Source organism: Microtus ochrogaster, chromosome X (assembly GCF_000317375.1).
Source record: "Microtus ochrogaster isolate Prairie Vole_2 chromosome X, MicOch1.0, whole genome shotgun sequence".
Lineage (NCBI taxonomy): Eukaryota > Metazoa > Chordata > Mammalia > Rodentia > Cricetidae > Microtus > Microtus ochrogaster.
In genome coordinates this window covers 12,305,753-12,322,106 of record NC_022026.1, presented here as the reverse complement: position 1 = coordinate 12,322,106, position 16,354 = coordinate 12,305,753, and the positions used below count along the sequence as shown (strand labels likewise).

Sequence of the window (16,354 nt, the reverse complement as noted above, 5' to 3'; positions counted from 1 at the left end):
GTCTACAGAACGAGTTCCAGGACAGCCTGGATTGTTACACAGAGATACTCTTCCACGAAAAGTCAAAAAAGAAAATGAAAAGAATTTTAAAAACAAGCAAGCAAGAACAACAACAACAAAAGATATTGCTACCCCTTCACCCCAAATCCTAATCTGTGAATGATTTTTCTCTTCCTTCTCTTCTATGTGAATCTTCCCCTCCTAGCTTGACGTTTGCTCAACTCCTGTGGGCCAGCTACCAGGCAGGATGTGGTAATAGCAATGACATAGACAAACAAGATCCCCCCTTGCCCTAGCAGAACTTGGAGTGCCATGAGGACATCAGGGAGCAACTGCGCTCAAACTTAATCATTGGGACTGGAGAGATGGTTCAAAAGTTAAGATTGCTTGCCACTCTCCCAGACGACCTCAGCTCAGTTGGGAAGTTCACAACTGCCTGTAACTCCAGCTTCAGGAGATCTAATCTCCTCTTCTTGTCTCCACACACACTGCCACAACATAGGACACACGTAAACTTAAAAAAATTAAAAGAAGTAGACAACACCGAGAAAGAAAAAGGGCAGAGAAGGCATTTTTGGTCCTTTGTGGTGGTCAATCTGGCCCGAGTAGATTACAAAGCAGTATACAAATGGTCTGGTTCAGAAAGCATTGCACACTCAAGCACGTAAATTAAAAGAAAAGGGAGAAAAATAGTGGCAAAGAGTCGCCAGTAAGGAACAAAAATACAAAGTAGACCATGGAAACCCTGGTAAATGGCCATAAAGGAAGATGTGAACAGCTATGTGAAAACATGCTCCGCATGAACAGTAATGTCTTCTCAGAGCACTTGATGCCGCGCACAACAGTCTCTGCTGTAAAAGACGCAGAGTCAGGAGACCATCCAAAGTACAGTGTGAAGGAGAGGTAAGGACAGGAAAGAAGACACATGACTAGGTGCTGCACGCAGGCCACGAGACACAGCCCTTCCACCTTCTGCTGGAGTTTATCCCATCCACGGGCAGGAAGCTGCTTTCGATGATCTGTTTTGTGTAGGGCACAACATCGTGTTCATCTTTTCACATATGTCCCCTTCCACTTGCAAACACACTGGAATCTGTCTAGCCACAGGGGACCCGATTACCTTCTCCATTTGCAATGACTGAGGCCTTAAGATGGGGTTCTCCCTCTTTTTTCTCTACTGGCTTTAGGGTCACAAGGCACTGCATTTTGATTAATGGAAGATCCATGGCTTCTCCAGCACGGTCCTCTTCTTCTTCAGAGCATGTAGCAAGAACCTTGCCTTTTTCAGCCATCATCTTTGTATAGAAAACATAATCAACAGCTTTATTCCATCAGTGACAAAATCCAACCACACAACAAGGAAAAGAGAAAAGCAAAGCTTGTGGGCTGGAGAGAGAGTTATGTGGTTCCCCTTCCAGAGGATGTGAGTTTCATTCCCAGCATTCATATGGTGGCTCCCAACTGTCTGGACCTCCAGTTCCAGAGGATCTGATGCCCTCATCCGGCTTCTGCCAGCAACAGGCATACAAATGGAGTACAAACATATATACAAGCAAAATACTCACACACATACAAACTAAACTAAACTAAAATACAATAAACTAAAGCAAAGGTTCTGGGGTAACACTGTAGCTTAGAAGTTTCCTTTGTGTGATTGATTCCACAGTGAGAAGAGTCAGGAAAACACAGGAACTCCAAAATGGGAAAAAATAAAGCAAGGCTATGTGGTTCATCTAAAAGCTTATGACTCCTTGATTAAAAAAAAACTGAAAATATTTAACCATTTTCAGTGCAGAAAATTTTCAGAAATTCAGGGTTAGATGGCCTCTGAGCTCAAAGGGGGTCACAAGAAATGCAAGAATGAAGGAAAGAACTGAATTCCTGAAGCAGGTGAAAACTTTGGCAATGAGACAGAGATCCCTCTGGGGGTGTGGTCGGGGAGCCAAACAGGTACCATGGAGATGCAACAGTTGTTTTTTTTTTTTTTTTTTTATTTTTCGAGACAGGGTTTCTCTGTAGCTTTGGAGCCTGTCCTGGCACTAGCTCTTGTAGACCAAGCTGGCCTCGAATTCACAGAGATCCGCCTGCCTCTGCCTCCCGAGTGCTGGGATTAAAGGTGTGCGCCACCACCGCCCGGTGCAACAGTTAATAAACCAAACAAACATTTCACAGAGAGAATCTAGACCAAGCATAACAAAGAATTCCAGGGATTAAATACAAGATAGAAGAATTGTTGCACTCAAATAGCAAAAATCAAATTAAAAGAGCAGAATCATCATGACCACAGCGTTCAGGGAACACTGGGACACGATCAAGAGATATGGTTCAGCTATCAAGAGCCTTGCTGCTCTTTCAGAGGACTCTGGCTTGATGGTCAGCATGCAAATGGTAGTTACAGATGTCTATAGCTCCAGTGTGGGGGGAGAGCCAATGCCTTTTTGGAGCTTGTGCAGGTCCACACCTGATACACATACATACATGCAGGTAAAACATCCACACACGAAATAAATATTTTTAAAAGACAACCATCCTATGAACTTTGGCCTTTAAAAATGAGCCACGTTATAGTCTAAACACATAAACTCTATTCCACGAAAGTCCAGCAGAAAATTTTCCAAACCTTGGGAGAGATGTGGAAGAATGTGCAACCCTTACTAGACATGCCCAGAAAAGCACCTCTCCATGTCAGTTTATGGTTTTAATGAGGATGGAGCCAAACAAAGAAAAAAATACTGAAAGCTGTATGGCAGAAGCTCCAAGTCAGGTACAAAGGTAAACCCATCAGAAGCAGACCTCTGTGAAGAAATGCTAGAACCAGATCAAATACTGATAAACTTAAAGCCCTGTTGGTTCTCTTCTTCCACCACATGAGTCTCAGGAATCAAACTCAGGTCATCAGGCTTGGAAGCAAGCAAGCATCTCTGCCTAGTGGCATATCTCTCTGGCCAATATTTCAACGCATGAAAGTTAGTAACTAGCTGGGCTCCGTGGTTCATGCCTTTAAACCCCCACCCCCCCTATGCGGAAGATAAAAGCAGAGTGAGTTTGAGGCCAGCCTGGTCTACATAGTGAGTTACAGGACAGCCAAGGCTATATAAAGGGACCCTGTCTCAAAAAATAAACAAAAAGCTGCATGGTGGTAGTGGCAGCACTTGCTTTTAATCCCAATACTTGTGGGGACAGAGGCAGGAGGATCTCAGTGAGTTCAAGTCCAACCTGGTTCAGGATAGCCAGAGCTGTAAACCCTGACGAGAGAGAGAGAGAGAGAGAGAGAGAGAGAGAGAGAGAGAGAGAGAGAGAGAGAGAGAAACTTCCAACCAAGACTATTACTCCCTCATTTTCTATCCTTAAAATCAGAAGAGAAATAAAGCCCTTCCATAATAAAGATGAACTAAAGCAATTCATCATCACTAAGATATCACCACTGAAGAGACTTAATAGAATATTATACATAGAAGATAAGATATGCATCAATATAAAAGCCTGGGGAGTGAAAAACAAAAGAATAGAAAGCTAAATGGGAATTTTGAAAGGGGCAAATATTTTTTATCTCAGTAAACCCACAAAGCTTTGAGATGAATATGGGAGAAATTAATACATACCTTATAAATAGAAATGATCTGAACTCTCCAACTACAATATGCAGATTGGATGAAGGGATTAAAAATAAGATCCAACTATTTCCTGTCTCAAGGAACTTCACTGTCAAGGATAAACAGAGATAGTGAACGTGAATGTATGGAATACCGCATTCCCAGGCAAAGAGAATCTATGTAAGAGCAAGGGCGGCTGTACTCATATCTGAAACACTGACCTCAAGGTGAAGGCTATCAAAAGAGATAAAGAAGATCATTGCATCTTAAGAAAGAGAACAATCCATCAAAAACCATGTAACAACTCTAAATACACACAGCAAATGTTGATCACCTGATTTCATAGACTCAAAACTATCTACTGCAGGTAGGTCCAGATACAAAGATCCGTGAGACAAGAAAACCAATGAAGAAACTTCAGTGTTTAGCTGCACCATGGCTCAAGCCGGCTTTACAGACATGTACAGAATATTTCATCTAATAGCTAGGAAACACATTATTATTTTCAACAGCCCATGGAACATTCTACAAACAGATTACATTTTCTGCCATAGAGTGAGTCTTAATAGATACAAGTCTTATGATTTATCAGAGAGTGGTGGTGGGAAATTAAAAGGCAAAGCAGAAGAAACAGTTACCCAAGAGGGAGCAGCCAAACTGGCCCCAGGGTTCATTCTTCTTAGAGCAGCACACGGAACCCAGACAGTAGGATTGCTACGGAAAATTCAAGGTCAGTCTTCTCTACTGATGATGATGTGGGAGTGTCATATATCAATCTGTTGATTTCATCGGTTAAATAATAAAGAAACTGCTTGGCCCTCATAGGTTAAAACATAGGTGGGTGGAGTAAACAGAACAGAGTGCTGGGAGGAAGAGGAAGTGAGCTCAGACTTGACAGCTCTGTTCTCTGGAGCAGAGACGCCATGCTCCCCTCTCCTGGGCAGAGGCACACGCGATGAAGCTCCGGCCCAGGATGGACGTAGGCTAGAATCTCCCTGGTAAGCCACCTTGTGGGCTACATAGATTATTAGAAATGGGCTAAATTAATATGTGAGAATTAGCCTAGAAGAGGCTAGATAGAAATGGGCCAAGCAGTGTTTAAATGAATACAGTTTGTGTGTTGTTATTTCGGGCTAGCTAGCAGGCGGCCAGGGTGCTGGGGACGCAGCCCCACCACTCCTATTACAACATGATGAGACCATGGCTCAGAAGCAAAGCATGAGCAGACAAAAGAATGAAAAGACTACATAACCAGAAAACGAGAAGGCAGGGGTGAAATAGCAGACATTTTACTTCTGGTGTTTGAAGTGAAATAAAAATCAATACAATATAGAAAAAAAACTACCTAATAAAATCTGTCCCTTCTGGGACACAAAATCAAAATGTCTTTTATTTGGTAAAATTTCTTAAAGCAAAATTGAAAACTTTCATATCCACAAGGCTTTTGTTAAGGAGTCCTCTTAAGGGGGTATAATATTTTAGGTAAAAAATCCAAAGGGGGTATAATATTATAGGCAAATTCTATCACAAACAGAAAAAAAAATGAGTCAATTTTAAAGTATTTTTTGAAGTCAATAGAAAGCTAATGGCAATCAACATAAAATACATTAGAAGGAAACGAAACTATGGGGTACAATCTCTCCTGAAAATAGAGACAAGCATCTTAAATAAGCGATTAGCAAGCAAAATCCAAGCGTGGGTGGAAAGCAAGCAGCATGTGACGGTACAGTTCCGTGCACAGGGGCAAGGCTGCTTTAACCTCAATCAACTTCAAGCACAGGAAAGGGTTATGGAAGTAGCTGCTCATTTAAAAGATGCTTTAACCTTCAAATCCTCTTCATGACTTGAAAGCAACTGAGAATCCAGAACAACTTCTGTAACCCATTGAAGTCTTTCAACAGAAGACAAAATAGCCTGCTTTCTCTCATATGACAGTCTAGACTTAGCAGTTCGTGTACACAACAGGAAGCAGCAGCAGGCTCATTTGGGTGGAAGAAGTGCAGTAGTAGGGGGGCAAGAGGGAGAGGGGAAAGGACTGTATGGAGAACAAGAGTAATGTGCAATGATGCATGAGGGATGCCATCTTGATGACACCCATTATTGTAGCACAAGCCATTGTCACAATTAACTAATAATAAAGTGTGTCCACTTTATTGAACAAGTTTATTGAACACTTTATTAGTTTTTTAGAAACAAAAAACTAATCTGTGACAACATCAAATTCCATTTTAAAATCTCAAGCAATTTCTCCCCCAAATTGCACACAATACAAGGATGCATACTCTCTATCCAACAATATGTTAAATATTCTAATAATATGGCAGAGTCAGAGCAATATGAAAACATAAAGGTCAGAAAAGAATTAATGCAAATATCATTACCCAAGGGACATTTATAATTGGACAAACCTTTTAAAATGACACAAAACCATTGCAGTTACTAAGTGATTTAGCCAAGTTTCTAGACCTAAGGACAAGAATCACAAGCCACCTATATTTCTGTAGAGTAAACACAAACAGTTAGTAAATACACATCCAAGTATCAATGAAAGCATGCCCCAAACCTTTACCACCTAGTAATATACTGACAGACATGCTAATGCATTACATAGAAAGTATGAACCATCATTTACAGAAAGTGGATATTTCAGTAAATTAAAAAGAATAATCTTTACATGGAGTAGAAGTTGGTCTTTAAAACTCATTAACATCGATTCCTTCTTTAGTCTGTCCATTTATTATTTATTTATTTATTTATTTATTTATTTATTTATTTATTTATTTATTTATTTATTTATTTCCCAGGCTGGCACAAGATTGCTAGGTAGTCCAGACAGTCCTTCAGCTTGCAATATTCCTCCTGCCTCAACCTGTCAGGTAGCTCAGAGTATAGTCTTGTACCAACAGGTAATCCTAACTAAAGCTTTTCTTTTGAAGAAGAAGACCACTGGCCACAAAGATTGGATTTTAATTTCCATTCAACTAGAAGACATTAGTTCCACAGTATTAATTACTACTGGGCATGTTGACACATTCTTGCAATCCTAGCACTGGAGAGCCTATGGCAGGAGAACGCAGTTTGAGGCCAGTTTGGTCTACACAGCAAGACCCCAACTGAAAACAGAAATTTAAAAGCAGAAAGGAGACAAAGAAGAAATTTAAAATTCTCTCCTTGGATGTGTGCATATTTATCAATGCACATATGTCTAGAAAAAGGAGTGGAACTGTCCAGATGTGGTAATATACATCTGTCACTTCAGCCCTAAAAAGGCTTGGGCAAGAGTGGAGTTGATAGCTCAGCTCTAAAGCAAATCTGAGGCCAGCCTGAGGGATATGAGAGCCTGAATCAAAAGAACTACAACAATAACAGCAGCAGCAGCAAATGAACAGATTTCAGGATATATGCAGAACCACAAACTACATTTTCAAAGACAAACATCCCAACAAAATTCGTGCAGGAAGTCAAAAACACAATGGTTCTCAGTCTCCCTCGTCATCAGAGAATTGCAAGTCCCAACACAGTGAGTGATCTACACCCTGCCACCTGAGTGGCAAAACTGGAAAGCCGAGTGACAAAAAAAATCAACACACTGGAAGAAATAGGTGGCACCATTGGAAGTCTCCCAAATTACTGGATTCAGGTGCCCAAGACAGCAGCTGAAGAGCTCTTAGGGAAACATTCCCTCTAGACCAAAAGGATCCAGGTGGAATCTCCCACTCCATGGCTTAAGCTGAGCATCCTGGTCTCTCTCTCTACACACAACCGAGGTTCAGGAAAGTATTCACCTAAACCCCTTAGGGCATAGCCACAGTTCTGAAGCCGAGTCTCTTGCATGACTGAGGTCAAGAATTCAAACAATATCAACAGCTACGGGTAGCTGAGACATCCCCCCTAATATTACAAATTTGAGTCCCCAAGAAAAATCACTAGCCCTGGGTAGTTAAGTCAGGGTCCCAGCCTGGCTGAGTTCAAAGATCCAAGGAAAACTGTCACCCCTGAGTACAGTTGGGTCCAACATTAAGGACCCAAGAAAAAACTGACACCTCTAGGGCCCAACATGGCTCAATTCCAAGGCACAAGCAAAACTGTCACCCCCTCTGTAGTCGAATCTAGGTCCTAGCTTGGCTGACTTTGAGGACATAAGGAAAACTCCCACCCCTGGGTTGATGAGACCCAGCCCAACAGGGCTGACTCAGAAAAAAAAAACCCCACCCCTTCTCAATAGACTAGGCCCTTCTCATGGTTAAGAACCCTTCTTCCAAGCGGAGACTTACACTTGATGAAATCCTTTCCACTTTTAAAAGTAGCAGAAGAATCACGGAGAAGATAGCTGAAGAGAGGCTGAAAGGAACAAGATCCGTCGGGCCTCACCGACTCTCCTTCCGCATCAGAGAATTCTATCCTCCTCGGGATTCTGTGTGCATGCGCAGAGACGGAGCGTGCTACGAGCCAAGTGGTTACTGATTGGACAGAAGTCCTTCAGAGATACGAAGGAGAACCCCACCAGAGGGAAGCCCACCCAGGCCTACAAAAGAGTTGAGAGCTTGCAGGAAAGCCATTCTCTAGCTCTCAGAGGTGTCCTCAGAGAGCCATCGTAAATATCCTATGGCACAGGACCCCATGATAGACTGAGAATCCCATCTTGGAGTTGCGTTCCATGCTAGATAACAACACTCACCCAGGGAACAGTGCATGCGCTTTGGCGTTGAAATCCTGATACGGTGGAGCAGGCCTAGGGTTTGTACAGTTGTGTGCAGTGTGGTTACCTGGAACTTTGTAGAAACCCATACTCTACACACTGGTCACTGGAGAATGCTCCCCTGGTGCGTCTGGAACAGAATGAAATGAGCAGCACTAGTCTTGTCAAAGGACTCTGATTTATTAGTGGCCCAGAAGACCAGAAAGAAAGTTAACTGGCCAGCTACTGCTGCAGGGCTACTTGGGCTCTGCCCAAGTTGGGCCGTGGAGAAGCCGTGGGGTACTGATTAAAACTTGCTACACATAAGCCTGGAGATCAGAAAAACTGGCTACTACCAGCCAAGAAAACTAGGAAGCTGGGCTTTTTTGTGTCCAGGAGTGCTCTGTAGACAGACTTCAGTGGCAATTGCCACAACAAATATCTTTAAAGGAACCAGAATCTTTTCCACTGCGCAGGACAAAAGGGTGGTTTTGGAGCTGGTGAGCAAAATTAGCTGTCATCCTGGTGGATGCACAGAATGCGATAATGGGTGGTGTTCTGTAGGTACATAGAATATAACTGTGGTTTGGTTTGGTTTGGTTTAGCACTGTTCAAGAAGTCCTGTTTCTTTGATCATCTTCCTAATGGTCTCCAACTATCATTGTGGAGTTCTTTATCTCTTCATTCTCTCAATTTTTGTTTCATTTCCTTTTTCTCACTTACTGCCTGTGTTTGTAATTTTCCCATCTTGGTGAATTGTCCCGTTTATTAATTAATATAGCAGGTCATTATTTGTTTCATGTAACCATTTCCAGCTTCATACCTATTTTGTCTTGTATTGTCACCAACCTTATTGTTGATGATCATATGCAATAAAGTAACTGTTTTTACCTTTTCATTTCCAATCTGCCTGTGACTTTGAATCTCAAATGTGCCCTTTGCACACAGCATATGGTTACATAATGTTCTTTCAAAAACCATCCCCCAACATTCAACCAACATCTTGACACATAACTCTCACTATATATATATCCATCCACCTTAAGTCACACTTCAATGGCTTTGGTAGCTGACATTTGCAAAATCATGCTTAAATATGTATAACATATATTTACTATTTTCACCAATTTTCAGTGTGCAATTCAGTGACTTTGCATGCACACTATTGTGCAACCATTACGACTCTTTCCAATTGTGTTTGGCACACCAAGAGAAACTCTGGACTCTTTACTACCTCTGTATTAGCCTCACCTCCCAAGCCTTAACCTAAAAGCTAAAGGGAACCTGTGCAGGGACCTTCACTGGAGTTACCTTCTGAGGATTTCTTTATGTCTACCAGTTGCTGCGTTGTGTACGTGTATTCCTTTCAGCCTGGAGAATGGTTTGTACTGCAGGCAGTCCCGTATGTTTTTGTCCACCTGAGACTTGCTTAAATTCTCCCTCATTAGTTGAAGGTTTGTTTGGCCGGAGATAACATTCCTGATGGATAGCACTTCCCTTCCACTGCTCTGATCCACCCCCCTCTCCCATTTCTGTGCAGTGCTGGGAACAGCACCCAGGGCGTTGTGCAGACTAGATAGTACTCTCCCAGAGCTACATCCACAACTTCTTTCTCTTTTTAGCATTTTCAGCGTTATTTTATTGCTTTTTGTCTTTCCATGCTTCTGATAAGAAAGCAAACTTTAAATTAGGGTGGGTCTCTTGTCTGGAACAAAATACTCTGGTGGTCTTCAGAATCTTCTGTCTCTTAATGGTTTGATTATGTCAGTGGCTCTCTTCCTCTGCTTTGCACTTCCCTGGGTTGGATGGGTATACAGATAAACATTTATTATTAAATTGTTTATAAATGTTCTTTTACATTTAAATGGGATATGATATAGATACGAATAATTTACATTGATATAAATCTTGGGTTACTAATACTAATTTAAGGTCATGCATACTTCTTATCTTGATTAAGGTCTTGTGATTGTCTAGTTCATTTAAAAATGTAACATATAATTTAAAAATATAGGTTAATAGATAATCATCTATAATAGTCAAGCTTGTAGTCATGTCAGTTAGATTTTCTACATATACGAAGATATATTTCAGTTAGATCGGCATTCTTCATATCTTTAAAAGGCTACAGAAAATGGCATTTAAAATGTTTTAATAACTTAGGGTTTTTCATGACAATGAGACACATCTGCTCCTGGCAGCACCAATCTACTTCAAGAGGAAGATGGGCATCGAAGAGGCTCTTTATGGAGTTGGTTAGCCATTTGGGCAAGAAACTGCTCTTGCCTGCACTGTTACATAAACTGGACACAAAGAATCCACAGGGAGAGGACTGCTGAATTTGCCTAAAGGTGAGATGGTCCTTCAGGATTCCTGTTTCATGAAAGAGTCTGCAAGACATTCTGCAGGACACAAAAGAAAGTGACTGAACTGTCTGTAAAATTTCCTGCTTCATGAAAATGTCTGCTGGATACTATGGGCCTATAGGCTGAAGATGGATGCCCCAATGGTACAGAAGAACTTTGGGTGACTGTCCAGGCAGCGAGATGTCTCTGTCATTTCTAGAGTTTTGGAAGTTGCTTACTTCTTGTTTATTTAGGTAATATATCCTTCTGGAGTCTTTGATAGAGTTGAAGAAGAGTTATAGTTTTCCTTTGTTACGATAAAAGATAAAATAGATATAAATATTGTAACTGTAATTCTTGCTTGATAACTGTTTTGTTATATCTAATTTTCCTATGTTAAAGTTAAAGCCTTCCTTTTTGTTTAAACAGAAAAAGGGGAAATGGTGTAGGAGGATCTTCTTTCTATGTGTTACTTTTATTGGTTGAATAAAGAAACTGCCTTGGCCTTTTGATAGGGCGGCATTTAGGTGGGTGGAGTAGACAGAACAGAGTGCAGAGTCAGGCAGATGCCATGATTCTCTTGCCTGAGACGGACGCTGGTTAGACTCATAAGCCACAGTCAAGTGGGTTAGATCAAGATGTGAGAGTTGGCCAAGAAGAGGCTAGATATAATGGGCCAGGCAGTAATTTAATTAATAAAATTTCTATGTGATTGTTTCGGGGGCTAAGCTAGCCGGGTGGCAGGATGTGGCCCGCTCCTCTTACTACAGTTTGGGACTACTGGACCTTTAAGTATTTTCTTTACATAGTCTTCACACTGCTTCCTCATCTTTTCTTCCATTAATCCTATTAACGTACACTATGGTGGTTTGAATTAGAATGGCTTCATAGGCTCATATAAGTAAATATTGGTCCCCAGCTGGAGGAACTGTTTGGTAAGGACTAGGAGGTGTGACCTTGTTGGGACTGTGTTACTAGGGGTGGGCTTTGAGGTTTGCAAAGACCATACCATTCCAGATTAGCTCTCTGTGCCTCTTAGGGCAGATAAGGATGTAAGCTCTCAAGCATTGCTCCAGTGCCATGCCTGGCTGCCTGCTGCCATGCGCCTACCATGATGGCTATGGGATCACCCTCTGAAATGGTAAGTCCCAATAAACGCTTTCTTCTATAAGTTGCCTTGGTCATAGGGTTTTGTCACAGAAAAGAAAAGCAACTAAAACATACATTGTCATGCTTGATTGAGGCCCACAGGCTACGGTGAGTCTGTCAAACTCTACTTTACTGCTTTTCGTTTTGTTTTGTTTTAGTAGTGAGGCTAGGAACCCAGGTCTTTGGAAAGTTGTATCCTCTGCTCTTTTCATTTTTCTTAACCCCAGTTTCTTTATACACCTCACAATGGATGATTTCTAACAAGTTTCTTCTGTCTTCTAAGGTCTGCTGTTGAACTCTCTTAGGGAATTTTCCATGTCAGGCTTTATACTTTTCAGATCCATACCCTCTATTTGCTTTTTCTCTTTTTGTTTACCTATTCATTATCTTTTTTTTTTTGAATTTTCGAGACAGGGTTTCTCTGTAGCTTTTGGTTCCTGTCCTGGAACTAGCTCTTGTAGACCAGGCTGGCCTTGAACTCATAGAGATCCTCCTGCCTCTGCCTCCCGAGTGCTGGGATTATCTTTATTTACACATAATCTTCCTGCTTTTATGCAGCTTTTTATCCGTGTTTCCTTTAGCTCTTTGCTGTCTAAGATAGCTAACTTAAAGTGTCTCTATATTAAATCCAGTTACTATGCCATCTTAAAAACCATGGCTATATCTTGAAAAGGGTTGCACAAGTGTACACTGAAGCACCACCAAGCTCTCCTACTATGTTTCCATAGCTTTTTACGTTATTCCACTTTCATTTTGGTTATTACAAACCCAGAACAATACTCCAACTAAACACCCCATGCTAGCAAATAATGTGTTGCTGCTGTATGACAAGACTTTTCCTAGGGAGTCTATACACATCTCTACTCACCCCAGGCCAAAGTACAAATACCACCAAAGTCCAGCATGATGAACCTTTGAGTTTTATTGAGATTACTTACAGAAATATGATGAGGGGTTACTTACAGGGGCAGAAATGACTCAAAGACAGTGGCATTGCCAAAGCCCACCCCAGCATGGGTGACAGCTCACAAAGTTGGGAACCTGGAGCACACCACACAGCCTGCAGGCATCTCAACAGGTTGAAAAGTGTCCATTGCAAGTGCTTCAGTCTATGTAAACCTCTTCCAGGTAGCTTCGCTGGTCTGTCTCTTCCAGGCAGCCGATCTGGTTCAAGGGTCTTCTTTGTAGCTTGTCTTTTCAGAGAGTGACTCTTATTTACTCTGATGAGGAGAGGCTTAGTCAGTCTGGTCAGTTTCAGGGACTGCTTGAAGCTATTTTCTTTGTTTACCTTCTTTTAAGGAGCTTTCCTGAATGATGGAATTTTTTCAATCTGGAAGGAACCTACTCAACAGCAGATACCATTTTTGTTGTTTCTCAATGGGGTGACATAGACTTCTAAGCATTATAGACTAGTGTTAATACTTGGCCATCCTCCAGAACATGAAAATAAGATTCCATTCTTAAAGTAAGTCACAGAACATGGAAAAATCAAGCTGGTACTTACTTGAGAGCTTCACTCCTATTAGCTAGCATCCATGGGGCTAGAAGATGCTATGCATGTTGCCAGAAAGTAATCCTCAAATCTCACTTAGATGCGAACCCTGCAAACTACAACAATGGGTGTGACAAGATGTGCCCACTTATGTAATAGTGGCACACTGTGGGAGTAGTCAATCACTTTCTGACTGGACCCAAGGCCACTCCATGAGAAGTAACCCATGCTCAGTACTGTGCAAGTAGCCAAGGATCTATGACTGGATAGGTCAGAGGTCCTAGGGAAGAAGCTAATACTATTATTCTCCTCAATGGACATAGTATAAAATTTCCTCCTAATGCCATGCTATACCCGTAGATCAGTGCACCCTCTCACCTCTCATCAGAGAAGTTTACTGCAGCAGATGGCACTTAACAGAGCTACTCCACTGCTCAACATGCAAAAAATAAGAGACTGGAGTACTCAGTCATAAATGATAATATATATATATATATATATATATATATATATATATATCCCTCCCCACAATGCTCAGGGATCTTTGGGGAAAGAAAGACCGTGAAAGCCAGAGAATAACACCAAGGAGACTGTCTTCCAGACATAAAGGGCAGATACACAAATGAGTTAACAGCAATTGCAATAGCATGCAAAAGACCTGTGCAAGCTCCAACCAGACAAAATCCCAGCACGGAGGGGGAAAGGTAGACACGAAATTCTACCACTAGCTGAGGAGCTACTGGGCATCTGATAGTTGCTGGCAGAGGAAGAGTCAGTTTTCTTTAAGGATGGGACTCCTGGGTAAGTTGACCACACACCAGGTCAGGCTGCACTCCCATGACCATCTGGGCCACACATACTGGACTTGATGGGTAAAGAATTAAAAAACGAAATCTCAAAGTTGGGTGGGAAGAGATGTGGGGTGGAGAGGGTAGGAATGGGAGGGCTTGGCAGGGGTGAGTATGTTCAAACTATATTTTATGAAATTCTCAAAGGAAAAAAGAGAAAAACCCTTTGGCTTTATTTCAGAGTTCCATTGAATTTGATTTTGGCAGTTTTCTCTCCCCAGTTACTTGCAATTGGGAGGGCCTGGCCTCCCCAGACCCTTCTGATATCACCATTCAATCCTGTGAGTTACGCTTCCAAGATCAACTCCTTTAACATTTAAAACAAATATTCGCTCGTTTATGTAAATACACACATGTGCTTGTAACAAAATGTGCATTAAAAAAGTCAGTGGACAACTTTTGGGAACTGGCTCTCTCATTTTACCATGTGAGCCCCAGGGATCAAATTTGGGTGACCAAGCTCGGTGGCAAGAGCCTTTACTGCTAAGCCATCTTATGGGCCCTCTTGTTAACATGTTAATTTGTTTGATAGTGTGTTGTGGAATATGTGTTTAAGTGTGCAAAGATATGTTGCATTTGTTTAACTATGTAAAAAAAATGTGTTGCTGTTTTACCTTAATTGCCTAAGACACCTGCTTGGTCTAATAAAAAGCTGACTAGGCAATAGCGAGGGAGAAGGTATAAGTGGGACTTCCGGGCAGGGAAAGTAAGTAGGAGGAGGAATTTAGGGCATAAAGGAAGAAAGAAAAAGAGACACCAGGGAAATGCCAGGAACCAACCAGCTAAACTTGGAGGAAGCAGAAAATTGGGTCATACATAATGAAAGAACGGTAAAAAGGCCCGAGGCAAAATGTAGATTAATAGATACAGATTAAACTAAGTTAAAAGAGCTAGTGGGATAAGCCTAAGCTAAGGCTGAGCATTCATAATTAATAAGTCTCTATCTCTTTATTTGGGAGCTGGTTGGCGTACCAGAGAAAATTCTAACTACAATAATGTACAATTGTTTTTCTAAAAGGAATGCCATGACAAGAGACATACTAGAAATGTATTACCAATAAACTTTTGAAAATCAATAAAAGGATTTTATTTCATATATGCAAAGTGAAAATCTCTTTGATCACTTACATTTTTACAAATAAAAACAACAATACTGCTCCATATAAATTTTTATATAAACATCAAAGAAAATATACATATTATTTTTCCTTTTAGTGCTTCCAAAGCACAAAATGTCCAAGTCTACCTGAAGACTTTCTGTTGTCACATGCAAGAACAAGTGTCAGAGGTCAGTGCAGCCTCAGGTGCACTCTGCAATCTTTCTAGACACAATGGAAGAGCACTGGAGGTAGATTGCTTGGTTACTCTCCCTGCCCCTTCCCAGAGACAAATAAGTTACCTAAATAGCAGCTTTTTACTCTTTGATTCCAACTATCCTGAATATTACATGGTTTAAAAGGCACAGCTAGAAATTGTGGAAAATTCTGTTGAGCACATGATGACCACTTTGATTCTACACACCTACTTGTTCTACTGGACACAACGAGGACACTAGGCAGTGCTCTCCTTGCGGGTGGCCCCTGCCCACTCAGAAAACGTCTGGAATGGTAACGCTCCAATGAGAGAACTCTATTAGCTGGAGGAGGAGGAGCAGTGCTGTGTGATTTCACATCGCTTTTCCTAACTGGAAAAATAAACAATGAAATCAAAAAATACTTTCGATTATAACTCTTAAGGCAGAAGCCCAGCTTTTACTTCCAGATAATCATTAAACGCTCTAGTCAAGCGCTTTTCTTAGCCTGAGTTAGGTCATTCATTCCCTTCACTCAAACATTCTAGAGGGCTTCAGGAAGGTCCCATTCCAGCCTACAGCACAGAAAAGGCGTTTCTTTTTCCTCACTTGTCTTGGTATTAACATGATGATCTGCTGTTGATGTGATTCACATTGTTAAGAAGGGGATGGGAATCTATTTTTTCTAGTACCTTCTCAAGGTACTGAATTAAGACTCTTCTTTTAAACCTGAAAATAAAAAGAAATATTATTGACCATCATAGAAGACTTGACAGCGTGCAGAGTGCTGTGTAGCATGCAACCCAAAGGGAGTGTAAGTCACCCTCATGCAAAGGTATGGCTTAGCAAATGTGAGGGCCATTCTAACACACACACACACACACACACACACACACACACACACACACACACACACACTAGCTAGGAGCCATGAATCAGGACTCTGGTCTTTCCATCT

The 16,354-nt window shown here is 41.3% G+C and overlaps 1 protein-coding gene across 2 annotated transcripts in view; it reads right to left on the bottom strand.

Annotated features, from left to right (window-relative positions):
- Positions 1–15,007: 15,007 nt before the first annotated feature.
- LOC102001756 (integrator complex subunit 6-like) overlaps positions 15,008–16,354 on the bottom strand; it is a 53,759-nt gene continuing 52,412 nt past the window's right edge. For both annotated transcript variants that reach the window (XM_005358481.3, XM_005358482.2), the window contains one exon: positions 15,008–16,125. In XM_005358481.3, the coding sequence (XP_005358538.1) occupies positions 16,017–16,125 (109 nt within the window). In that variant the 3' untranslated portion in view covers positions 15,008–16,016. The remainder of the gene's footprint in view (positions 16,126–16,354) is intronic.